The sequence below is a fragment of the Amblyomma americanum genome, chromosome 4 (assembly GCF_052857255.1).
Source record: "Amblyomma americanum isolate KBUSLIRL-KWMA chromosome 4, ASM5285725v1, whole genome shotgun sequence".
Lineage (NCBI taxonomy): Eukaryota > Metazoa > Arthropoda > Arachnida > Ixodida > Ixodidae > Amblyomma > Amblyomma americanum.
Window position 1 is genome coordinate 20,264,554 of NC_135500.1, and position 27,212 is coordinate 20,291,765.

Genomic DNA, 27,212 nt, shown 5'->3' on the forward strand with positions numbered 1-27,212 from the left:
GGCCATGGACGTTGAAAAGGGGTACGATAATATCAGTCATGCTGCCATCCTGGAATCGCTTGACATGCTGCATTTCCCCGGTAGAGTGCACAATTTTGTTAAATCCTTCCTTGAAGGCCGACACTTTGCTATACGCGTCAGTGGTGAGGCCGTCGGATCATTTGTGCCTCTTCGCGGCATTCCCTAGGGATCGGTGTTATCGCCAACATTATTTAATATTGCTTTTATCCCCCTTACTTGGCGCTTACATGATGTCTCTGAGGTTAAGTTCTTATTATATGCTGATGACATAGCGGTTTGGAGCACTCACGGCGACCTGATGACGCAAGCAGCATTTCCTTCTTCAATTGGTTTGAAGCTTTCAGTGAGCAAAACCACGTTCGTGTCAGTCGCCAACCGCTGTGGGCGCCGTAAACTCGCTGCAATACCAATTCGTCTCCATCTATTCGGAACTCCAATTCAAGAAAATTCGACCGTAAAAATCTTGGGCTTGACTATACTCGAGTAAGGAACTGGTACTACTTGGCTTTCTCGGGCCAAAAAGCAAGCAATTCAGGCGTTTTGTTTGATCAGACGCATTGCACCTAAAACAGGCGGAGCCTGCTCTCATGTTGCACGACAGTTGATGCGGGTGGTTGTGCAACCGCGCCTCGTTTACCAAGCCCAATTCCAGCATTTGATGAGGGCTGATTGTGATCATCTAGAAGCTTAACATCGAGAGGCAATGGGGGTCAGCACTTGCCTTCCCCGAATTACCCCGATCGTGGCGCTCCAAAAGCATGTGCTGCTGAATACACTAGATGAGCTGGTGCAGCAACGATGCGATGCTTTCCGCCTAAAGTCAAGCCTTACACACACATCGTGTGCACTCAGGGCATATGCTTCATCGCACTCCATTCTACAGCCGCCCCCGCCAGTTCTTCCTCCCTGGCGTTTTGTGCGGCTAAGCCACAATAAACCAACTGACCTACGTCGGCCATCATCTACCCGCGCGGCATCGTCGTTTCGCGACCGAACTACAGAGCAAGACGCCAAACTGCCGCATGGCTCCATCGTTGTGTACGTTGACGCAAGCATCCAGGCCTGCGAAACAACGTCAGTTTACTGTCCTTGCAAGCCTACTCTGAACAAAACGTCAAGGTTCGCCTCTCCTAACCTCCTTCCTCCTTCTGTGCGGAGATGCTTGCGGTTCAAGGGGCACTTTTCTCTGTGGCCGCCGTTCCCATGCTGCCCACGGCCCGCATTGTCAATTGCACCGACGCCCTTCACGTCACACGCCTACTACGACGAGTCAATCGCACCCCAGAAATCTGCCAAGACATCCATCGTCTAGCGGCACGCATCCAGCAGCAAATCCGTATTGAGTGGGTCCCGTGTGACCTCCTGAGCGCACAAAGCCACGAAGATTCTGCGACCCGCCTTTCGACCCCAACCCCGTCTTTGGCTTGAGTCCTCACTCTGGATGACACCGCCCTCCTTTTAACATAAAAGGAACGCCTCCGGCGCCGCACACGTGCTCTAATCCCTCCGTGTGCGGTAACCCTCCCCCGTGGTCTTACCCGTTCAGAGCAGGTTGCGCTTCGGAGGATACGGGTCGGGGTTGCCCTAACTCCAGCTGTGACACGCAAGTGGCCGCATTTCAAAGATTTATATCCCCGCCCCGGGTGTCCAGTCTGCAAAAACAGAGACTGTGAGGCGGATATCCACCACCTGTTGTGGGTTTGCCCGGCGCTGAAGCCGACGAGAATTCGGCACCTGGCAGCGGTTGGTCTCTCACCGGACAATCCGGATACCTATATTGCCTGGTTACAGGGTCCATATCATCGTTCACTACATGATTTCAATAGATGAGCCCCTTTTTTATTTATTTAAGCATCTTATTTATCTCTCATTTCATAACCTTTATGGCCGAAGGCAATAAACATCGCTTGAAAAAAATAGTGTTGATTTCAGGATTCTTGATTTCTGGAGCAATCATGCTCCATCCAGGGCTGGTATCATGACACCATGCGAGGAACTTGCTATTTGCCAGCACCTCTGAAGTGCTTCAGTGAACGTAAGTCAAGTGTGATGGGAAGCAGGGCAACTATAAGGTCGCTTTCTAAGCTGGAGCCAAAAGCGTTGCATTTTGGGCAAGTTGGTGCTGCAGACTTTTGGAAACAACAGCGCACACTCAAGGCCGAACGTCAAAATAGACACACATAGGCTCTAACCTTCAATTGGATTTTATTGTTATCGCTGGAAATATATATGCTTTAACAATCGGGATAAGAAACCACAAATAGAAACCTTCCATGCGGCGCGTGCTGAGAACATAATGCGCGTGTCATATCAGTTACCAACCCAAGAATTTCACTTTTTTATTCAATAAACCTTTTGATGGAGCATACCTAAAAATTTCTCTTGCGTCAACAATATCTCGCGCCCTGTCTTGTGTGGGCGCAATTATTTTGAAAAGAGTATAACCACGGCTCACCAAGAGGCATTCCTCACAACTGGCGCTTCAATAGACCCCTAGGCAAATGGCTGCGTAAACAAGTGGGACTTTCTCGACTCTTTCAGGACGGCAACATGTTCCATTTGGTTCACACGAACCGCTATGGTGGACGAAATGGGTGAGCTCTTTCTGCTGTCTGGATAATGCGGAGTTTTGTGAAAACGCAAGTTCCTGAGTTGTTATTAATTCGCTGTTATTGCCGAAGGTGTACAGTACTCACGGATTGAAATAGGACATTCGGAGCGCTAGCCTTGCAGTGCCACGCAGGCATGTGGTAAACCACAGGCCGGCTCATGGCTACTGGAAGGAACAATTCTGCTTTGTAGATGTTCTCCCTCTCGCACCATACCACAATGCACCACCTTGGTTCCATGAGCGTCTACGGGCGGCGTTCCATGAAGCGACGGCCACGCGCTCCGAATGTCCTATTTCAATCCGTGAGTACTGTACATGTCACTGATTGAAGCCCTTGCTAGGCCCTGTAGCATTTCGCCTGTTATGGGCTTCAGAGAGGTTCGCTATAGCGGGAGTGGGACTCGGGTTTTGGCCGTCTACGTCTCGCTTCCGAAAAAGGAATGGGGCATAAATATAAGAGTAATGAGGAATACTGCGAAGCTTAGGAATGCAATAATGAGTGTGATTTCGGAAAACCACCGCAAAGCTGCAAGGGACAGCGTTACAGTGTAGCCCTACTATAAACAGGGCACCACTAATAGCCTGCAGCCATGAAAGAAACATCGCGAAATACATCACTCTAAAGAAAAAAAAACTCAATGACGATGCGAGACCACTTTCACGAAGTATTCGGAAATAAAAACGCGCGAAAAGGAGTACGCATGTCAGGCAAAATTAAGTACGCAGCAAAATGCATGATTGCAAGTAGATCAGTAATTATTATTATTATTATTATTAAGTAGATCAGCTGTTCAACCTGAAGTGAATGCTTTAAAACGACTGCGAGTGCGAGCTACGGCTGCTTGTGGACCCTTTGTTCGCACTCTTCGCAGTGTGTACTTGGGGTCCGTGTACGCGCCGACGTCGGTGATGCGGCCTATCGACTGCAGCCTCGTGAGGACGCAAGAAGCCGCTCAAATCGCTCGCGCTCTGCTGCACGTCGGAAGCGGTAAGTGCCGGAGACATCTGAAACATGTAGGCATCGAGTGTATTTAATTTTAGATTTAAGTTGGAAAACAACGTCAACCAAAAATTATCGCTCGATTTGGATAATTAGGCCAAATGCGGATATGTGCACTAGCATGATGTGTTGGTTGCATAGGCTGGGTTGCGAGCCAGGTTGCTATTCCCGAACAGCCTCTCATAATTAAGGGGGCCATGACATGGTCGTTCTGCATGTTGCAGTTTTGTACTTCAGCAACTAATACAAGAGACTATGATTCAATTTCCAAAATTTGGCTGCCCAGGACGCTCTGTATAATTAAAAAAATAAACTGTGATTGAAATTGCGACTGTGAAACTCCACCCACAGGCAGCGACCGACATATTTAATGCTCTAATGACGTTACAAGGGCGTACACGGAGCAACGTCGTCTGTTATTCGGGTAGCGATCGAGGTGTCTTCTTTCCTTTACTTTCGCAGGCGATCTAAGTAACAGTTCTCCTCCGTATATGAATGACTGGTGCCGTAAAAACGATAACCGTAACGCAGTTTTTCTTCGGTATAGGTAGGGTCCGGTCACATCAAGCCGATGTGACGCCGACCGACTGTCGGTGGGTTGGTCGGTATGCATATGCCGTAGCGACCACCGACCGCGTATCATACTAGTGTAAAGAGAGAGCTTAGTGGGAACCAGAAGATTGTGCTTGGGGGCTTGCTGGTATGACATTCTACAAACTTAGAAATTTTAAAACTGATTGGGCCTCATGCTAGCCACGGTAACATACGCGGCGTGCGTGCACCAGCGAAGAATGTGCTTTCAATTAGCGCCTGCGCATAGAGCCGAACGGCGAGGCAAGCGACACGGGCAAAAAACACCGCACAACAGTACGGTCGCCGCCGTCGCTTGGGCTCGTGCTGCCGAGCGAAGGCTTCATGCCTGGTGAGGCGACGGCAACTGCGCTTATGTGTACTTTATCCACATCGAAAAAAGAGAAAGGAGCGGCCTCATTTCTTATCTTGACACTTTCATGGTAATCCGCGATGAACGTTTGCCAGATTCTTGAATTTCGGTCGACGGCTGACCGCTGGCGCTTTTGTGACGAGAACTAGCGAGTACGCGGGATTCGTGTTTGCGATCGGGGCGCACATCGGCGAAGGCATGCACGACACGTGCCGCTCTTCAGATACGGGAGCACTTGACTGCTCAGAAGAGACCGCGTTCATAGCACACGAATAACATGATTCTAAGTGTCAATATTGAAGCATGGGGGCATGAATTTGTTTCCTCAACAATCGGAAAACGGGCGCCACGAGAATGTTCGCTTTCCCAAGGATCACTATAAGCTCAAACAAGGAAAATTAATTTTATTTCGCTAAGCTAAAAAAAAAAAACTTTTCAAGCGACCACCGCCCACGGTGTGCATGCAAGCAGCTTCAACGCAGCCAACAGCGCGCAGCAGAAGACCCGGGCTGTTGTGCCCTTGTGACGTCAGCGATCAGAGGTTGGCAGAGCAGTAAGCAGTTCGCAAAAGAAATGGGAAAAAATTCCTTTTGAAGATACGTACCGCACAGAACGAACTGAAACTTCGGGGAATTGTAATTGAACGTGTTGGGAATTAAATGCAATACGCAGGGCGTGCGCGGAAGTAGGCTGTCATGGCGCCTTTAAATGAGCTGCCGCCGGACACGATGGGCAGTTTGCCTACCACCCTGTGGGCAGGTGAGCGGCCTGCCACAAAAACCGGCTTCAGACAAACACAAAACGTCCAAACACGGAGAATGCCCCCTGTACGTACTAGCACATGAAAAAACACGGCGTTTCAGAACCTACTAAAACCCCTGATCAGACTCTCAGTAGGTTCTGAAACATTGTCTTGTAGCGATAGCTACATTACGGTAGCATTTCGAGCCTTCAGCGTGGCGGCGCCGCCATGACGGGCCTGCGCTACCACATTTTCACGTGGGTTGTCACGTGGTTGGTCACGTGGTTGGTCATGTACCAAGTTCCACTCGCCAGCTGCAGCTATCGCGTCGCTCCAGGTTTAACCAGAGCTAAACCACCGGCTATTTTTATTGTCCATTTTTTGGTTGGCGTTCTCTTCTAACTTAGATTAAATTTCTTTTTACAATGTGTCGAATATTTGCTTTTGAATGTAGGCAGTGCTTCGTCCCCATTCGCGTGTGTTGCCCTAGCGGGAACGAGCAACGCTCGACTCACCTGAGTGGTGCTCATGACTGCCCACCGCCAGTCACGATCTGGCGCCGGCTCGCCACTGGGCGCGCGAAAGGAACAGGTATTGTGTGGTCTGCGGATGCGTGAGCATACCTGAAACTAGCGTTACTGTACTCTTCTCCTACAATTACGTGGCATTGATTGCTGTTTTTGCGCAGCGTAAATTGTAGTGAGGCCGCGTTTCAGTTTCCAACTTTGAGGCCGCCGTTGTTTTTTGTTCTCTTGCTTTCGTCAACGTGCCGTGGATGATGGCATGGTACTTCGGTCTAGACTGCCTTTTCAATGCTGATTGCGTATTTTAGACAGACATTTCTAATGATTCGCGAATTTTATTATTAGTGCAGTACTCGAAATTTAGAGCTCGCCTTCGTGAGCTCCCTTCAGCTCCCCTAAAAATGCCAACTGCTAGCTCCCAATAAACGCTGCACAATGTGCTCTAAGGGACACTGAGGAGAACCCTATGAAATTTTTTTGTTAGCAATATCTTATAGTTCGGCATTTCATGGCTTTGTTGACGCTTGTCCGGGAGCGAAGATGCATTTATTTCCAATAAATTTGGATTCGAAGTTGAAAATTTTTTTCCCGCCGCTCTGATTCAAACTCGAGAACTCTTATGACGACACAGAACGGAGTGACGTGAAACGTGATGTAAACGGAGACTCCGTGATTTCTGGCGGCTAGCGGTGCGGTCTAGCAGCTGCCGAAATGAAAGCTACCGCCGCCGCACGTTGAAGGCATCTACCGGGGGTCGCCACCGTCGCTTCGTTTACGTTTGCACCGGCGTCTTGCCAGCGTTACGATGGATGGCGTTCCCGAACCCGACGACGTAGTTCTCGCAAAAACTCTGGCCTGCATTTCAGCCACCTCAGCCCCACAGAGCGTGCGACGCTTTTGAGGGAGCACGGTTAGGTTTGGCGCCGGCGGTTGGTTTCCTCCTTCCTCAGAGAGCAGCCGTTGCAAACTAAATATCATAACCCCAGTGCGGGGAGTCGCAAGGGGCCAGGACAAGGTCGGCGCCTTGCGCCCATCGGAGGCTGGCCGGGGCTTTGGGGCCAACGGATTGTGATTCCTTGAACGGCGCGGTTGCAGGGCGCAGCAGGCGGCGTCGAGGTCTCCCACGGTTGCAAGGGCCAAGTTGTTTATTTATTTTTTGCCACAAAAAACAAATGGGTGCTCGAGGGCGGTCGCGTTAAAGTCGGCGGCTTGTAACCAAAGCCGGCGCACGACGGCTTCCGCTATATCCAACGGGTCCACTGGATCTGGCTCTCTCGCCAACTTGCATGCACCTTCAGATATGTACTGTGAATGGATTAAAATAGCCGAGCTCGAAAAGAACAGCTCCGCCCAACTGCCGCAGCTATTGAATATAACGCGCACCTCGCCGCGGAGCCAAATCAGTCTGGCCGGGCCGGCGGCGGCTGGCGCACTCGGCGCGAAATAGATACATGCTCCAATCTCCCCGCCAGTGCGGTCAGAGTGCGCCGAAGCCGCCGAACGCGTCGGCGGTCAAGCGCAGTGAGTATAGAGGGTCTCGCTTTGACCGACGTGACTTCGCCGTGCAGCGCGCGCGCGCGCGCGCCTCGCCGCAGCATAAACGCGCCTTAACAGAGCCAGCGCTTAACCGCTAACCAACGTATTCAGCGGCGGCATCCATGGGAGCCACTGAAACCCCCCGCACACTCACTGAATAAAAGAAAAGAAGTCCGGTGCCGAGGTTCGGTTCGGAATCGAACCAGGGCCTTCGGCGTTTGAGGCGGAAACGCTGCCGCTCCGCCACGACGGCGCATCTAGTGAATGCACTCTTCTGATGCAGAAATCTCTGCGCTTTCGCTAGGTATATCCTGGCCTAACAGAGCTAGGCCATCAGCAATTTTTCTGAACTGCCTTGTACCTTGTCCCCCGTCCCTAATAAACGATTTCCGTTAAGTAGTTTGAAGTTGACTGGTACAGCCGGGAATGTTTCGCCGGGCAAGCGTGCGAATACACAAGTGCTGCCTTGTACGATCACCGACCATCGTGCCATCATAGCTTTTCATCGACCGTGGCGATCATCTGACAAGCCTTAACAGGCTCCTTGAAAGGTTAACTAGCACTTGAAGCAGCACTTCGAGTTCCTCTGCTGTTCGGCGCTTGTAAATCGAAGCGCGTCAAAAACAAAACCACGGGGCACGCAAAGCTCATAGACGCGAAGCGCCATAACAAATCTAACTTTCCTGGTCGCCTGTGGCGCCGCCAAGCATCTGTTTTCTTTGCTTCCAACATTCAGGTTGTCTGTTGCCTGCCTTCCTTGTGTGATAAAAGTGCACTATTGGTTTGAAAACAAAACTTACTTTAATATTGATCTGCGCAACCTACCTTTGTCACCCTCAGAGATTCGCGAAACCAAGTAGGATAGAAAATTCCTCCAAGGTGGCGTCTCTTGTCCTATGGCGTCACCACGCTTGTACTTGCGAGATTGGCCTGTGGTGGCGATACCTGTATTTTGGTTCTTGCTATTTTCTACCTTACAAGAGCTTTGTTTTCAGTAAGAGCGGCGTTTTTGTGATCAGGAGCTGGTATTCTATCCATACTAGCCAACTTCAATTTCTCCTCAGTGTCCCTTTAAGAGCTCGCAATTCCACAATACGTGTTTTATGGGGGAGCTTTAGAAGAAGTGACCTAATCCCAGAGCCCTCTTGTGCGCACTGAGCGACGGAACCTTGCAGCGTAACGCGACGAGAATATGAGAATTGATGCCGGCAGCAACGAGAAGGCGGTAAAGTCTCACAGCGTAATTTCGGCCTAACAGTGAAACGCGAGACTGTTTTTCGAAATTTTCATTTTCCATAAGCATTATTTTCGACTAAACAAAAGATAAATAAATAATGAAAACAACGTGTTTATCATTACCATTATCATCAGCCTAATTATACACCTGCTGCAGGACAAAACTCCTGTAAGTTTGGGAGACATCCTCCCAGCTGACTTTCTCCAGCATCCTGCTACGGAAACGCCTGCTATATAAACTCACTCCTGTCATAGCGCAACGCTGCGCTGTCGTACGTAGGAATTTATTGATTTATTTATTATTTGACAATGCATTGAGCCTGATTTCCGGGCTCATACGAGAATGGGTTGTTCAGTTGTGTTCAAGCAGGCAGTGCTTGGTGACGCGAAGTAATGTGCAGTCACAGTAACAACTCGCAATAAATAATTGAATAAATAGAACGTAATGAGTGAGGTTTTTTTTATGTGTCGCTCTTTCTTTTCAGGTCCAATTTCGATGCCAATGGATGTATTATATCGAACACCGTCGCTGGTTTTCAAAAGCGAAGACAATTCCTGTGAAGTTCATGTGACGGACGCGGACTTGTGGTGCGAACAGAGCAAAGGATCCGGTCTCGCCCTTTCTATAAAGCGGTAAGACATACAGCCAAGCCTGCATGGTGGGGCACTGCACAGGCCGGTGACGGGCACAGCAAGTTTTGAAATTAAGGCGCTGCAAGTCACTTTCGCGGCGGAAGAGCTCTGCGCTTGGTCGCAGCGGGGCGTTAGTGAGATTTTCTCAAGGTTAGGCGACGGCGTCGTCGCATGTCGGAAGAGAAAGATAGTCCACGTTGTACACATGATTTCCCTTGGCTGGGCTCTCGCGAATGGAATGAAAAATGTTATGGAGAGGAAATCGCCTCTGTAAGATTTCTCAAGCTGGTTGGCTTGGTCTGAAATCAGCGAAAAAGACGCAGGCGAGAAAATGAACACGGACGAGCGCACAACATTTCTCAAGGCTCACATGCCAACTATGTGACGCCAGAAAGTCTCCCCGTCAGTGTCCTTTCTTCCGCCCCATTTTTTCACAAACTAAGCGCGCAAAGCGGCCCCAACTGCTGATGGAGTACATAGTTGAAAATAACTGATTTATCCGCTGAGACGACTGCAACACCATGCCGAGTTTTCTGTTGACTGAGCTCACTCACGAAGGTTGCTCTCGCGCATGGTCCACTCTTTCGACGGCAGCCGGCGCAGTTTACGCGAGAGAGCGGAATTTGCAGCAGCTTTGTCTTCTGCGCCGGATAGAGACAGCCGGACACTCAAGTCTTCTCGTGGCCGCTTTCCGGCGTGCAGCATCCTGTGCCCTCACTTTGCGTCGCCTAAAAGAGCAGCCGGGTCTTCTGGAACGGCCTCGCACAGATCCCGTCAGTAAGCGTGAGCCAATGGCCTGTTAAGTTGATCTGCGTGGGACACATTTTGTTCCTTCTCTCGTTCATTCAACACACTTGGACTAACTCAGCTCAGCTACAGCTCCGCGTAGTGAGTCTGGAGTGGACACTCAGAAAGCATTATGCTCGGGTGTTGCCCGGATCTTTTCTCTTGTACAGCGACAGCTGTTGGGCGCCCGTCCCTGGCTTGCGGGTCGTAGTCGTCCGGCGTCATTGCCGTCGGCGTAACTGGTGGGTGCGTTAATGATATCCACCCACCACCATCGGTGGGTGGATGTCATTAACGCACGCACCGGTCATTAATGCACTCACTTTATATCACGCTCAACCTGAGTCGCATAAGCCTACGGGTAGCTCTGTCTGGAACAGCCGCCTGCCAATGCAGGGGTACATCACTTGAGCACTACACCAGTGCGATATGAGGTAACTGCGTCTTTTCTACCTCAATATATCCCCAAATATAAATCCCTTAAGAGCTATCTCTAAAGTGCAAAAGGGCAGAAAATTGGGCAAGCTGGTAAGGATCCATGTATTTGCGGCACCAAACGAACGAGGACGAAGAAGGAGGAGGAGGACAGAACAGGCGCTCACTATCAATTTAAAAAAATTATTGGGACAGGAAATATATACAAAAAGAAAGAATAGAAAAGCAAAAGCACATGACATGCTCAGTCCCGATCATGTTAGCATCGCTAGAGCCAAGAAAGAAGAGCAAGAGAAACAACACCACAACTCAAGCCCTCTTACAAGGAGAGTCATTCTCAAGGAAGTCATACTCTGCGTCAACAAACGACAGGGATGGCGCAGTCACTAGGGTATCGATACCTGTGTTCTTGACAATGACCCTTCCTGGCAACTTCTCTCTGGCGGCAGTATTCCGGAGAGAAGCTAAACCTCCGGTCTTGAAAAGAGAGTTCATCATTCCTGATATTTTCATTCCATCACTCGTAGCTATAGCTATTCGCGAAGTTCATTCGAAGTAGCGCGGCATTTTATCAGGTTGGTCTAAAAAGAAAACTAAAAGAAATCATTTTTATTTTGCTCTCTTCAGCAGGACCGACCTGCATAGCCAAAGTAGGAGCCTGTTGGTGTAGCTCCATATGCATGTGCTACTAAGACCTCAGAAACACAAGTAGGGAATCAAGGCTCAGCTTCTTCCCACTCGTGCTTTCGGTAGCGTGTGCTAAGTCAGTCAGCCGTAATGAACTGCAAAACTTTGATAAATCCACAAAACTTGATGCGCTTGTATTTTGGAGGAATGAGTTAGCCATTTTGGAGGTCTTTGACGGTGGTTAAATTATTTTACTAAGTCCACGACATTCAGCACAACTTGTTTTTTATCTGGAGCAGTTGTGATCGACGCTTATCAAAAGTCGTCGACTCACGACAGAATTATTATGACTAGTGGGCTTGTGTTTTTTTTCATTTCTTATTTGCAGTACATTGCATGGTTACAGCTATATATATATATATATATATATATATATATATATATATATATATATATATATATATATATATATATATATATATATATATATATATATATAGTTGCGAAAACATGAGGTACTTGACTGCTTAAAATAATATACATCGAAGTATAAGCTTCACATAAGGAAACGTCGAGTAAAACAAAAATGTTTCCTTAGATGAAGCGTATACTTCGATGTATATATATATATACATATACATATATATATATATATATATATATATATATATATATATATATATACACATATATATATATATATATATATATATATATATATATATATATATATATATATATATATATATATATATATATATATATATATATATATATATATATATATATATATATAAAGACAAGTTAAAGGAAATGAGGGGCTCGTTTGACAAATACATGAAAGAAGCCAACAGTCACTGAAACCAAGCTGCATTGGAGAATGGGTTTTTAATTTATAGCGCGGATTAGTGGGAGAAAAATACTTCAATTAAGCTTTAATTTAAAGAAAACTACTTATAGACCAGCAGAAAAAAACAACCATGCTGCCGGCGGGATCCGAACCCACGACCTCCGCATATCGCGTCCGGTGCTCTACCAACTGAGTTACGGCGACGGCTGTCCACTCTGCTGCTCTCGTGGGTATTTATGTTTATTGCGTGTAAGCGAACCTTGAGAGTGTTCAACAGCGCCACCCTCGTCCATAGCGGCGAACGTATCACGTCCTGTATTACCGCACCTTGGTTTCGGTGACTGTTGGCTTTTTTCATGTATATATATATATATATATATATATATATATATATATATATATATATATATATATATATATATATATATATATATATATATATATATATATACCAAAAGTGATTTCTGGCAGCTGATTTGGTTAATATAATATAAAATCACCAAAAATTGAAGAAACCTAACAGGATTTATTTCACGACGTTTCGGCTGGAGGACCAGCCTTTTTCGAGTGTAGTACAGCGTTTGAAATACGCAGTTCTTATAGAGAATGCGCGATGTACAAAGTTTACAAGTTTACAGCAAAGCACGAGTTCAGAACACTTGGGGGGGAGGGAAGAGACCAGAAAGAACATTTTTTTTAACAAAGGAAGAGAGAATCGGTGCAGGTGTTCCCGAGAGGCCGTTTTTTTTTCATAACAACAGAACAATAAGATTAAGATAACAAAAATATAAAAAAGGGAGATTCTTTCACACCACCTCAGGGCTGCCTTGAAAAGGCCCTCCAGGTGTCGCTCCTATCAGGATTTTGGTGACAAGCGTGAAGGGCTCCACCCCTGTACAAGGGGGAAGCTACATTCCAGAGAAACTGGTAGGGGGGGGAGGAGGGGGAGTAAAGAGGAATGCAAACGAGGCCTCTAATAAAGAAAAAAAGACGAAAAAAAGAAAAAGGAAAGTAGTGAAAAAAGGAAAAAAGAGCCATTGTACAAAGCTTGGTAATATGCATTCAGAGAAGGGTGGTGGTAACACGAGAGAATACAAAATAGGACATTAAAAAAATGAAAAAAAGGAAAAAAGAAAGAAAAGGGGGGATTCTTTTCCACCACCTCAGGGCTGCTTTGGAAAGGGGTGAAGGGCGTATTTTGGTGACAAGCGTGAAGGGCTTGACCCCTGTACATGCAGAAGGCAACATTCCAGAGGAACTGGTAGGGGGGAAGGGAGGGGGGTAAAGAGGAATGCCAACGAGGCCTCTAAAAAAAGAAGAGAGAAAAGAAACAAAAACACAAAGACAAAAAGAATAAGAAAAAGAAAGAAAATTAGGGGAAAAAAGGAAAGAAGAGCCATTGTACAAGACTTGGAAATATCCATTCAGACAAGGGTTGTGGCAACACGTGAGAAATCAAATAATACAAGTTCCTAATCAATCCTTAGAAGGGCACTTCGTACACACGCATACAGATACAGACAAAAGACAAGGCTAACAATAAACCCAACACCCTCAATCGCAACACTGGAAATCGAACTCCTGTATACGCACGCTCCCTGCGCCCTCTTTTCAAACGTATTTAATCCTGTTGCACTTTCTAATCCTTCTCATTGTGAACAAGGCTCCCGTACGGGAGCCGAAACGTCATTTTGTTGTTTTTTGTTTTTTACTTTTGGTCGGCGTCCTCCTTTTAAGTTTTATTATGATCGTCCCCGACCAGACGAGTTTTCGTCCAAGTCTCGACTACTTCAAATCCAACACCAGAAACGAACTGCAATGAGTCGGAAGTACAATCTACCGCAAGACAAATGACCATTCAGAGTAAACAATTCATCAATGTATGAAGCGAAGACCGACATGACAGCAAAAAAATGAGGGGGGATAACAGCAAATGGGTGACAATATAATACCATGCGCGACAATACAAGATTACAATAATAATAAAAAGGCGAAAGAAAATAGCAGTAAATGTGGGACAATGCAAGTGAAAAAACTGGGGACAATGCAAGTGAAAAATGGAAAACACGTCGGAAGCTATGCTTGTTATGCATGCTGCCGCCCGTTCTTGAGTCTGGGATAATTATTTTTGATAGTCTGGGATCATTATTATTCTAGGTGTCTGGGATAACTATTTGTTACATCTATTGAGTGTGTAAACATGATAGCCGGCCTACTGTTTCGTTAATGCCGCTCGAGACTGTATTAAATTTGTGAATCAGGTACGATTCACAGCTCTCGCGGTCTTAATTTGTTTTGAACCCCGATTGGAGTACAATAGCTGTAAAGTTATCGAATGGGTGCCCAAGGTTGTTGATGTGTTTTGAAAGTGGGAGATTTGGCTGTGTCCGCACATGTGATCTGTGGTTGTTGATGCGAATTTTGAATGGTGTAACTGTCTGCCCTACGTACTGAGCTTTACAGGTGCCACATTCCAGGAGGTAGACAACATTAGCGCTGTCGCATGAAAAGTTACCTTTTATCTTAAATGAGAAAGATGACGCTGTGCTTTTAGCACTGGTTGTTGTTGTCATCATCGGACAGAGTTTGCACCTAGGTTTATTGCATGGCGCGGAACCTCAGAATCTACGGTTGCCGATTGTAGACGATGTTATCATATCCCGGATGTTCCTTGCGCGCCTATACACAACACGTGGGGGATCAGGGATAACTTCTTTCATCTTTTCACTCTGTTGAAGGAAGTTGTGGTGTTTTTTAGGACTTGTGCTAACATTGGGCATTGAAGCCGAATGGGTAAGGACCAGATTGACATGATAGTCCGGGCGTGGCTGCTTTTTGCCATTTATGAGTTCGCGCCGGTCATGCTTTGAAGCTTTCTTGACTGAATCGTCGATGACTGACAATGGGTGCCTCTGTCGTGCTAGGTCCACACGGAGTTGCTCGCAGTTTGATTCAAAGTCGCCTTCTTTAGAGCAAATCCTACGGAAACGTAGGGACTGACTGTAAGCGATGGATGTTTTACAATGGCGAGTGTGACTGCTCTGGTAGTGCAGGTACTGGTGACGGTCGGTGGGTTTTCTGTAGACTGTTGTCTCAAGTTTGTTATTCGTGATGGTCACCTGGACGTCAAGAAAATTCATTGTCGAGGCTGAATGCGACGAGGAAAACGAGATGTTAGGATGAGTGCTGCTGAAGTCCGCAATAAACTTAGTTTTTCTTCACCATGTGTCCAGACCATAAATATGTCATCGATGAATCTTCTGTAAAATATTGGTTTAAAGGGAAAGTTGTTGAGGAATTTCGTCTCAAGCACAGCCATGAATATATTAGCGTAATTTGGTCCAATTTTGGTTCCCATTGACGTTCCACTTATTTGCACGTAGTGCTGGCCATTAAACTCGAAGTTATATAACTCAAGTATCAGTTTTAACATCTCTGCAAGTGTGCTGCCGTCAACCGGTTGTTTAGATTCTAAGCGCTCATAAGCATAGACGACTGCGTTGATGCCATCAGCGTGCGGTATATTGGTGTACAGCGAAGCGACATCCAGGGTCACCAGTAGGGAATCATCTGGAATGACTAAGTCGAGAATTTCACTCAAAAAATGGGTGGTGTCCTTAACATAGGAAGGATATAAGGAAGGGATATCCCTGATGAGGCTGTCGACATAACTCGAGATGTTTTCAGTAATGGTTCCAATTCCAGAGACAATCGGTCTTCCCGGATTATTTTCTTTATGAATCTTTGGAAGAAGATAAAAACGTCCTGAACTTGAATGTAACGGAATTAGAGCTTTTGCGATCTTGTCCTCAATTTTCTTCTTTTTTGCCAAACCTAAAATAGATTCTGAAACTTTCTTTTTATACTCTGGCGTACGATCAGTAGGGAGAGCTTTGTAAAATGAGGAATCACTTAACTGCCTTTGGGCCTCATCAACGTAATCCTAATCATTCATAACTACGATGGCGCCACCTTTATCCGCTGGCTTTATTACGATGTCAGATCGGCTGCTTAGAGCCTGCAACGCATTGCGTTCAAGCATTGTGAGATTAGGGCGAGAAGAGCGTCGTTTTTGAAATTCGGAAAGGATATCCTTTTGCACTGCCTTTATGTATAAATCTAGACACTTATCGCGCTGCGGAGGTGGTGTCCAATGAGTAATAGATCGAAGTTTTGGACCAGGATCTAATGTTTGGAGGCGACCGTGGTAGTATTCTCTCTGTCTAAGGTTTCGGGAGAAATTATCTAGATCTTTGTAAAGTTAAAGCTCATTAACTATACCGCTAGTGGGCAAAAGGTGAGGCCCTTGGACAGCACCAAGCACTCATCGTGCGACAAAGTTACTGACGAGAAATTAACAACATTGTTTGGTGTAGATTTGGTGACTTTGAAGGTTGATTGACATGCGCCTGAATTGGGTGAACTGATTCTTATATCTGATGCAGAGGTTGGACTACCGGTTGAAAGGAGCTGACAAATTTCTGATTCTGACGAATGGAGCTGCAGAGGAACCCCATCCCGAAGGAACTTTCTCTCTCTCTGAGTTGGGAGTGAACGCTGTTTCTTGTTTAGAAATAGCTCTAAAAGTGCAGTTTCCTTATCGGTCAGATGAACGTCTTTGCGTAGCTGAGCTTCCTTGAGGCTCAAAGCGTCCAGACAAGACTTATCATGTTGGATTACAATATCCATTAGTTCTCTTGATGCTATCTGAAGTATGTCCTGCCAATGGGTTTTTAGAGGAAGCGATAAGTCCGATGTGTCTGGTTTTAAATATATTCTCATGCCTTTCGGAATGATATTTGCATGGGTATACAGGTCTAAGGTTTTCACATGATGTTCGTATCTAGCTCTTTTTTCTACAACCTTTCTTAACGTTAAAAACTTTTTCGATACAGAAGTTTCAATCAGTTCACCTTGGTGTTTAGCAGATAGTCAGTTGTTGGATGAATTTTCGACGACGTCCTCTTAGCTCCGCAGGGAGTAGCGCGGCTTTGGCTCAGATGTCGCAGTGGATGGATTCTGCGTCGGTGGCGGTCTGGGTGTTTTGGGACTGCCGTGGGCATGGTCAGACCACGTTGCTTGTGCCCTTCTAGTAGATTTCCGGAGCAGGATCTGCTGAAGGTGGCCCGCTATTATGGCCACACCTTCAAAACTGGGATGCAGGCCATCTGCGGCCATTACTCGTGCAGGTGGAAGCCACTCCAGCCCATGGTCCACGTAAAAGACTCCTTGTGCGCTGGCAGTGCTTGCGCAGCATGGTGTTGAGGCGGAAAGCTTCGCGGTTACAACGCTGGACGGACCTCATGCCAATGCCTCGACGACGTCGGTTTAGGGCACGAGGAAGCACAAGGGTCACGTAAACCGAACGCACCTGAGGATGGTCAGCTTTGATGGTTCCGAGGAGGGTCTTGTGCCGCTCGAAGGCAACTTGCGCCGGCGTTGTTGCAACGTCGTTAGCACCGACGTGCAGAAGGACGGTGGTGGTGGAGCGCGGCACGTGATCCAAAAGCGAGCCGATGTCTTCTATTCTCGCACCGGACTGGGAGGTGAATGCAGGCGTTCGAAGTAGATGAGAATCGAAGTGATTGTGAACGTGCTTCACTTGAGAGTACCCAATTACTGCAGACGTCACTGTAGTACGAGGAAATTTGCACGTTATGTCCTTCCTCATGGTGATGGTATCAGGAGCCATTGGAGTAATATACCAAAAGTGATTTCTGGCAGCTGATTTGGTCAATATAATATAAAATCACCAAAAATTGAAGAAACATAGCAGGATTTAATTCACGACGTTTCGGCTGGAGGACCAGCCTTTTTCGAGTGTAGTACAGCGTTTGAAACACGCAGTTCTTATAGAGAATGCGCGAGGTACAAAGTTTACAAGTTTACAGCAAAGCACGAGTTCAGAACACTTGGGGGGGGGAGGGAAGAGACCAGGGAGAACATTTTTTTTTTAACAAAGGAAGAGAGAATCGGTGCAGGTGATCCCGAGAGGCCGTTTTTTTTTCATAACAAAAGAACAATAAGATTAAGATAACAAAAATATTAAAAAGGGAGATTCTTTCCCACCACATCAGGGCTGCCTTGAAAAGGCCCTCCAGGTGTCGCTCCTCTCAGGATTTTGGTGACAAGCGTGAAGGGCTCCACCCCTGTACAAGGAGGAAGCTACATTCCAGAGAAACTGGTAGGGGGGGGGAGGAGGGGGAGTAAAGAGGAATGCAAACGAGGCCTCTAATAAAGAAAAAAAGACGAAAAAAAGAAAAAAGGAAAGTAGTGAAAAAAGGAAAAAAGAGCCATTGTACAAAGCTTGGTAATATGCATTCAGAGAAGGGTGGTGGTAACACGAGAGAATACAAAATAGGACATTAAAGAAAGGAAAAAAAGGAAAAAAGAAAGAAAAGGGGGATTCTTTTCCACCACCTCAGGGCTGCTTTGGAAAGGGGTGAAGGGCGTATTTTGGTGACAAGCGTGAAGGGCTTGACCCCTGTACATGCAGAAGGCAACATTCCAGAGGAACTGGTAGGGGGGAAGGGAGGGGGGTAAAGAGGATTGCCAACGAGGCCTCTAAAAAAAGAAGAGAGAAAAGAACCAAAAACACAAAGACAAAAAGAATAAGAAAACGAAAGAAAATTAGGGGAAAAAAGGAAACAAGAGCCATTGTACAAGACATGGAAATATCCATTCAGACAAGAGTTGTGGCAACACGAGAGAAATCAAATAATACAAGTTCCTAATCAATCCTTAGAAGGGCACTCCGCACACACGCATACAGATACAGACAAAAGACAAGGCTAACAATAAATCCAACACCAGAAACGAACTGCAATGAGTCGGAAGTACAATCTACCGCAAGACAAATGACCATTCAGAGTAAACAATTCATCAATGCAAGAAGCGAAGACCGACATGACAGCAAAAAAAAATGAGGGGGGATAACAACAAATGGGTGACAATATAATACAATGCGCGACAATACAAGATTAGAATAATAATAAAAAGGGGAAAGAGAGTAGAAGTAAATGTGGGACAATGCAAGTGAAAAAACTGGGAACAATGCAAGTGAAAAATTGAAAACACGTCGGAAGCTATGCTTGTTATGCATGCTGCCGCCCGTTCTTGAGTCTGGGATAATTATTTTTGATAGTCTGGGATCATTATTATTCTAGGTGTCTGGGATAACTATTTGTTACATCTATTGAGTGTGTAAACATGATAGCCGGCCTACTGTTTCGTTAATGCCGCTCGAGACTGTATTAAATTTGTGAATCAGGTACGATTCACAGCTCTCGCGGTCATAATTTGTTTTGAACCCCGATTGGAGTACAATAGCTGTAAAGTTATCGAATGGGTGCCCAGGGTTGTTGATGTGTTTTGAAAGTGGGAGATTTGGCTGTGTCCGCACATCTGATCTGTGGTTGTTGATGCGAATTCTGAATGGTGTAACTGTCTGCCCTACGTACTGAGCTTTACAGGTGCCACATTCCAGGAGGTAGACAACATTAGCACTGTCGCATAAAAAGTTACCTTTTATCTTAAATGAGAAAGATGACGCTGTGCTTTTAGCACTGGTTGTTGTTGTCATCATCGGACAGAGTTTGCACCTAGGTTTATTGTATGGCGCGGAACCTCTGAAGCTACGGTTGCCGATTGTAGACGATGTTATCATATCCCGGATGTTCCTTGCGCGCCTATACACAACACGTTGGGGATCAGGGATAACTTCTTTCATCTTTTCACTCTGTTGAAGGATGTTGTTGTGTTTTTTAAGAATTGTGCTAACATTGGGCATTGAAGCCGAATGGGTAAGGACCAGATTGACTTTATAGTCCGGGCGTGGCTGCTTTTTGCCATTTATGAGTTCGCGCCGGTCATGCTTTGAAGCTTTCTTGACTGAATCGTCGATGACTGACAATGGGTGCCTCTGTCGTGCTAGGTCCACACGAAGTTGCTCGCAGTTTGATTCAAAGTCGCCTTCTTTAGAGCAAATCCTACGGAAACGTAGGGACTGACTGTAAGCGATGGATGTTTTACAATGGCGAGTGTGACTGCTCTGGTAATGCAGGTACTGGTGACGGTCGGTGGGTTTTCTGTAGACTGTTGTCTCTCAAGTTTGTTATTCGTGATGGTCACCTGGACGTCAAGAAAATTCATTGTCGAGGCTGAATGCGACGAGGAAAACGAGATGTTAGGTGCGAGGATAGAAGATATCGGCTCGCTTTTGGATCACGTGCCGCGCTCCACCACCACCGTTCTTCGGCACGTCGGTGCTAACGACGTTACAACAACGCCGGCGCAAGTTGCCTTCGAGCGGTACAAGACTCTGCTCGGAACCATCAAATCTGACCATCCTCAGGTGCGTTCGGTTTACGTGACCCTTGTGCTTCCTCGTGCCCTAAACCGACGTCGTCGAGGCATTGGCATGAGGACCGTCCAGCGTTGTAACCGCGAAGCTTTCCGCCTCAACACCATGCTGCGCAAGCACTGCCAGCGCACAAGAGGAGTCTTTTACGTGGACCATGGGCTGGAGAGGCTTCCACCTGCACGAGTAATGGCCGCAGATGGCCTGCATCCCAGTTTTGAATGTGTGGCCATAATAGCGGGTCACCTCCAGCAGATCCTGCTCCGGAAATCTACTAGAAGGGCACAAGCAACGTGGTCTGACCATGCCCACGGCACTCCGAAAACACCCAGACCGCCACCGACGCAGAATCCATCCACTGCGACACCTGAGCCAAAGCCGCGCTACTCCCTGCGGAGCTAAGAGGACGTCGTCAAAAATTCATCCAAGAACTGACTATCTGCTAAACACCAAGGTGAACTGATTGAAACTTCTGTATCGAAAACGTTTTTAACATTAAGAACGGTTGTAGAAAAAAGAGCTAGATACGAACATCATGTGAAAACCTTAGACCTGTATAGCCATGCAAATATCAATCCGAAAGGCATGAGAATATATTTAAAACCAGCCACATCGGACTTATCGCTTCCTCTAAAAACCCATTGGCAGGACATACTTCAGAAAGCATCAAGAGAACTAATGGATATTGTAATCCAACATGATAAGTCTTGTCTGGACGCTTTGAGGCTCAAGGAAGCTCAGCTACGCAAAGACGTTCATCTGACCGATAAGGAAACTGTACTTTTAGAGCTATTTCTAAACAAGAAACAGCGTTCACTCCTAACTCAGAGAGAGAGGAAGTTCCTTCGGGATGGGGTACCTCTGCAGCTCCATTCGTCAGAATCAGAAATTTGTCAGCTCCTTTCAACCGGTAGTCCAACCTCTGCATCAGATATAAGAATCAGTTCACCCAATTCAGGCGCATGTCAATCAACCTTAAAAGTCACCAAATCTACACCAAACAATGTTGTTAATTTCTCGTCAGTAACTTTGTCACACGATGAGTGCTTGGTGCTGTCCAAGGGCCTCAACTTTTGCCCCACTAGCGGTATAATAATGAACTTCATCTTTACAAAGATCTAGATAATTTCTCCCGAAACCTTAGACTGAGAGAATACTACCACGGTCGCCTCCAAACATTAGATCCTGGTCCAAAACTTCGATCTATTACTCATTGGACACCACCTCCGCAGCGCGATAAGTGTCTATATTTATACATAAAGGCAGTGCAAAAGGATATCCTTTCCGATCTTCAAAAACGACGCTCTTATCGCCCTAATCTCAGAATGCTTGAACGCAATGCGTTGCAGGCTCTAAGCAGCCGATCTGACGTCGTAATAAAACCAGCGGATAAAGGTGGCGGCATCGTAGTTATGAATGAAAATGATTACCTTGATGAGGCCCAAAGGCAGTTAAGTGATTCCTCATTTTACAAGGCTCTCCCTACTGATCCTACGCCAGAGTAGAAAAAGAAAGTTTCAGAATCAATTTTAGGTTTGGCAAAAAAGAAGAAAATTGAGGACAAGATCGCAAAAGCTCTAATTCTGTTATATTCAAGTCCAGGACGTTTTTATCTTCTTCAAAAGATTCATAAAGAAAATAGTCCGGGAAGACCAATTGTCTCTGGAATTGGAACCGTTACTGAAAACATCTCGAGTTATGTCGACAGCCTCATCAGGGATATCCCTTCCTTATATCCTTCCTATGTTAAGGACACCACCCATTTTTTGAGTGAAATTTTTGACTTAGTCATTCCAGATGATTCCCTACTAGTGACCCTGGATGTCGCTTCGCTGTACACCAATATACCGCATGCTGATGGCGTCAACGCAGTCGTCTATGCTTATGAGCGCTTAGAATCTAAACAACCGGTTGACGGCAGCACACTTGCAGAGATGTTAAAACTGATACTTGAGTTAAATAACTTCGAGTTTAATGGCCAGCTTCATCGATGACATATTTATGGTCTGGACACATGGTGAAGAAAAACTCACTAAGTTTATTTCGGACTTCAGCAGCACTCATCCTAACATCTCGTTTTCCTCGTCGCATTCAGCCTCGACAATGAATTTTCTTGACGTCCAGGTGACCATCACGAATAACAAACTTGAGACAACAGTCAACAGAAGACCCACCGACCGTCACCAGTACCTCCACTACCAGAGCAGTCACACTCGCCATTGTAAAACATCCATCGCTTACAGTCAGTCCCTACGTTTCCGTAGGATTTGCTCTAAAGAAGGCGACTTTGAATCAAACTGCGAGCAACTCCGTGGGGACCTAGCACGACAGAGGCACCCATTGTCAGTCATCGACGATTCAGTCAAGAAAGCTTCAAAGCATGACCGGCGCGAACTCATAAATGACAAAAAGCAGCCACGCCCGGACTATCAAGTCAATCTGGTCCTTACCCATTCGGCTTCAATGCCCAATGTTAGCACAATTCTTAAAAAAAACACCACAACATCCTTCAACAGAGTGAAACGATGAAAGAAGTTATCCCTGATCCCCCACGTGTTGTGTATAGGCGCGCAAGGAACATCCGGGATATGATAACATCGTCTACAATCGGCAACCGTAGCTTCAGAGGATCCGCGCCATGCAATAAACCTAGGTGCAAACTCTGTCCGTTGATGACAACAACAACCAGTGCTAAAAGCACAGCGTCATCCTTCTCATTTAAGATAACAGGTAACTTTTCATGCGACAGCGCTAATGTTGTCTACCTCCTGGAATGTGGCACCTGTAAAGCTCAGTACGTAGGGCAGACAGTTACACCATTCAGAATTCGCATCAACAACCACAGATCACATGTGTGGACACAGCCAAATCTCCCACTTTCAAAACACATCAACAACCTTGGGCACCCATTCGATAACTTTACAGCTATTGTACTCCAATCGGGGTTCAAAACAAATTATGACCGCGAGAGCTGTGAATCGTACCTGATTCACAAATTTAACGCAGTCTCGAGCGGCATTAACGAAACAGTAGGCCGGCTATCATGCTTACACACTCAATAGATGTAACAAATAGTTATCCCAGACTCCTAGAATAATAATTATCCCAGACTATCAAAAATAAATTATCCCAGACTCAAGAACGGGCGGCAGCATGCATAACAAGCATAGCATCCGACGTGTTTTCCATTTCTCACTCGCATTGTCCCCACTTTTTTCACTTGCATTGTCCCACATTTGCTGCTATTTTCTTTCCCCTTTTTATTATTATTCTAATCTTGTATTGTCACGCGTTGTATTATATTGTCAACCATTTGCTGTTATCCCCCTTCATTTTTTTGCTGTCATGTCGGTCTTCGCTTCATACATTGATGAATTGTTTACTCTGAATGGTCATTTGTCTTGCGGTAGATTATACTTCCGACTCATTGCAGTTCGTTTCTGGTGTTGGATTTATTGTTAGCCTTGTCTTTTGTCTGTATCTGTATGCGTGTGTACGGAGTGCCCTTCTAAGGATTGATTAGGAACTTGTATTATTTGATTTCTCTCGTGTTGCCACAACCCTTGTCTGAATTGATTTGATTGATTCAATTTTATTTCTCAACATTCATACAAGGCATGCTTGTGAAAACATCTGGATCCCTAGCTAAAAGCTAGTTGGGATCCATGCAATTCAGTTTCAAAGAAAATTGCAGGCAGTACTAAAATTAATTACATACATATTAAACCTCATGAAATTAGAAATACATAAATGGGTACATAGAGCAACAATATTCAGAGCACCAAGCCTCTTTTACAAACGCATACAAACACACAAAAATACATGAAAAGAAAAAACGCTGGCTTCACTCATTGTTTATAATATTTCTTCAATGACTCAGGAAGAGTTTTACTATGTTTGAGTTCACTTGGAAGCTTGTTCCACAGCTTAATACCAACATGGGCCATCCTTTTCTCCATAGACATTTTTCGTTTTCGGAAGAAGGAAATTTCTATGAGTGGCGTTGCGAGTGCATAGTGGTGGGATACAGAATAGCGATGAGTGTAACGGGTAATTGTCTTTAAGGCATGTGTGTATTGTCAAGACAGTCCTGTATTCAAGTAATGATTGTAGTGGCAGTATATCCATCTGTTTAAAAAGAGGAGCAGTGTGGGCGTTGTATCCTGAATGTGAAATGAATCGAATTGCCCTTTTTTGCAAGACCCTAAGTGGTTCCAAATAAGATCGGTAGGTGTGGCCCCATGATTCAATGCAATATGATAACTGGCTTTGAAAAATTGAGAAATAAATAATTCTGAGTATGTCATTACCAAAATAATCTCAGCATTTGTACAGTGCAAAGCATGCTGCAGCTAACTTTTTACAAAGCGCCTGAATGTATGGCTTCCAGTGTAGGTTCTCATCTAGAATTATTCCAAGATAAGTGATGTTATTGACAAGTGCAATAGGTATTCCCAGCCATTGCACGGAAGGCAGGTTTTCATGTATGATTTTTCTTGAGCTCCTAAGTATTATGCATTTTGTCTTATTGACATTTACAATAAGTTTATTTGAAATAAACCAGCTGCACAAAGTTTCCAATTCTCGGTTTGCGGTGCTAATAAGTTTCGTTGTAGATTCATGAGCACATAGAAGAGCAGTGTCGTCAGCATACATAAAAACTGAGAAGTGTTGTGTGAAATAGGGCAGGTCATTAATATACAAGGAAAAAAAATCGGACCAAGGACTGAACCCTGAGGCACACAAGCCGTAACTGTTTCAAAGTCGGATTTTACACCACTAAGTTGGATCATTTGCCGCCGATTATTGAGATAACTTCTGAAGAATTCTAAACTGATACCTCTAAATCCGTAATGCACCAGCTTTTTTAGTAAAATTTCGTGATCAACAGTGTCAAATGCTTTCTTAATGTCCAAGAAAATTCCTAAGACTATTTTATTATCATTTAGGAAAGTGTTGATTGTGTCTGTTAGCGATATGACGGCCGTCCCAGTTGATCTGTTTGGTCTAAAGCCGTGTTGTTGAGGAGATAGCAAGGCTTCTTTCTCGAGAAATATTTTCACTCTCTTTGCAACGAGTTTTTCAAAAAGTGTGTTTATGCAGCTTAATATGGAAATTGGGCGGTAATTCTCAACGTGGTTACGATCACCATTTGGTTACGGTCACCATATTTCCAAGTCCTGTACAATGGCTCTTCTTTCCTTTTTTCCCCTAATTTTCTTTCTTTTTCTTATTCTTTTTGTCTTTGTGTTTTCGTTTCTTTTCTCTCTTCTTTTTTAGAGGCCTCGTTGGCATTCCTCTTTACCCCCCTCCCTTCCCCCCTACCAGTTCCTCTGGAATGTTGCCTTCTGCATGTACAGGGGTAAAGCCCTTCACGCTTGTCACCAAAATACGCCCTTCACCCCTTTCCAAAGCAGCCCTGAGGTGGTGGAAAAGAATCCCCCTTTTCTTTCTTTTTCCTTTTTTTTCATTTTTTTAATGTTCTATTTTGTATTCTCTCGTGTTGCCACCACCCTTCTCTGAATGCATATTACCAAGCCTTGTACAATGGCTCTTTTTTCCTTTTTTCACTACTTTCCTTTTTTCTTTTTTTCGTCTTTATTTCTTTATTAGAGGCCTCGTTTGCATTCCTCTTTACTCCCCCTCCTTTCCCCCCCTACCAGTTTCTCTGGACTGTAGCTCCCTCCTTGTACAGGGGTGGAGCCCTTCACGCTTGTCACCAAAATCCTGAGAGGAGCGACACCTCGAGGGCCTTTTCCAGGCAGCCCTGAGGTGGTGGGAAAGAATCTCACTTTTTATATTTTTATTATCTTAATCTTTTTGTTCTTTTGTTATTAAAAAAAACGGCCTCTCCGGAACACCTGCACCGATTCTCTCTTCCTTTGTTAAAAAAAATGTTGTTCCTGGTCTCTTCCCTCCCCCCCAAGTGTTGTGAACTCGTGCTTTGCTGTAAACTTGTAAACTTTGTACCTCGCGCATTCTCTATAAAAACTGCGTGTTTCAAACGCTGTACTACACTCGAAAAAGGCTGGTCCTACAGCCGAAACGTCGTGAATTAAATCATTTCATTTCATTTATTGGTTTTGTTTGGCCAGTACAGAGACTGCAAACAAGGGAGAGCAAGCTAAAGGCGCCTAGTAGCGCCTGACAGAGGCCTGCCCTCCCCATGTAAAAAAAAAAAAACAAGGTGGCACTTGGCAATGGTACAAAATTTCCATAAGTAACAGAAACTAGAAAAGCACCGGATATATATCAACAACGAAACAGAAATCAGTCATGCATAGAGCTAAGCACAACAAAACTAAGAGCAAAACATAACAAAGACAAAAACTGATTAGGTAAAAACACACCACAACTAGCTATAACAAAAATATTCATGAACAGATTTCCTAAATCTGACCTCGGACATATTTTGTACTGACAATTTTGTTAAGTATGGATAGGTGTTTAATGTATGAGGAATTATGTGAGTTAGTTTTTGGAACCCATAGTTTGTACGGGATTTTGATGCATGGTATTGAGGGTGCCTTAGACTGTAAGCTGTTTGGGCAATTAAATATGTGCTCTCGAAAGTCTGCCAGTTTCCTTTCATAAGGTTTCTGATATAAACAGCAAGCTTCTTGTGGTAAGCGGCCGTGATGGTTAGCAGTCTATGGTTGAGGAAGGAAGGACCCGTGCTCTCACTGTAATGTAAATTATCAATCGCTCGTACAGCTCTTTTTTGTAAAGTAAGTACTTTCGCAAGATTGGTTGAGGTAGTCGTTTCCTAGATCAACAAACAATATTGTACATTTCGAAAAGACTAGAGAGAAATAAATTTGTAGTTTGAATTTTCGAGGCAGTATTGTGCGTAATTTATTTAGGATACCAACAGAGCGAGCCATTTTAGTGCAAACGTAGTTTACATGA

The 27,212-nt window shown here is 45.2% G+C and overlaps 1 protein-coding gene across 14 annotated transcripts in view; it reads left to right on the top strand.

Annotated features, from left to right (window-relative positions):
* The window catches only part of LOC144127822 (rifampicin phosphotransferase-like), a 685,750-nt gene that overhangs the window by 132,942 nt on the left and 525,596 nt on the right, over positions 1-27,212 (top strand). For all 14 annotated transcript variants that reach the window (XR_013313574.1, XR_013313577.1, XR_013313576.1 and 11 more), the window contains 3 exons: positions 2,563-2,615; positions 3,505-3,620; positions 9,099-9,246. Coding sequence is in view for 6 of the 14 variants with exons in the window: in XM_077660767.1 (XP_077516893.1) it covers positions 2,563-2,615; positions 3,505-3,620; positions 9,099-9,246 (317 nt within the window). In the remaining 8 variants the exon portion in view is untranslated. The remainder of the gene's footprint in view (positions 1-2,562; positions 2,616-3,504; positions 3,621-9,098; positions 9,247-27,212) is intronic.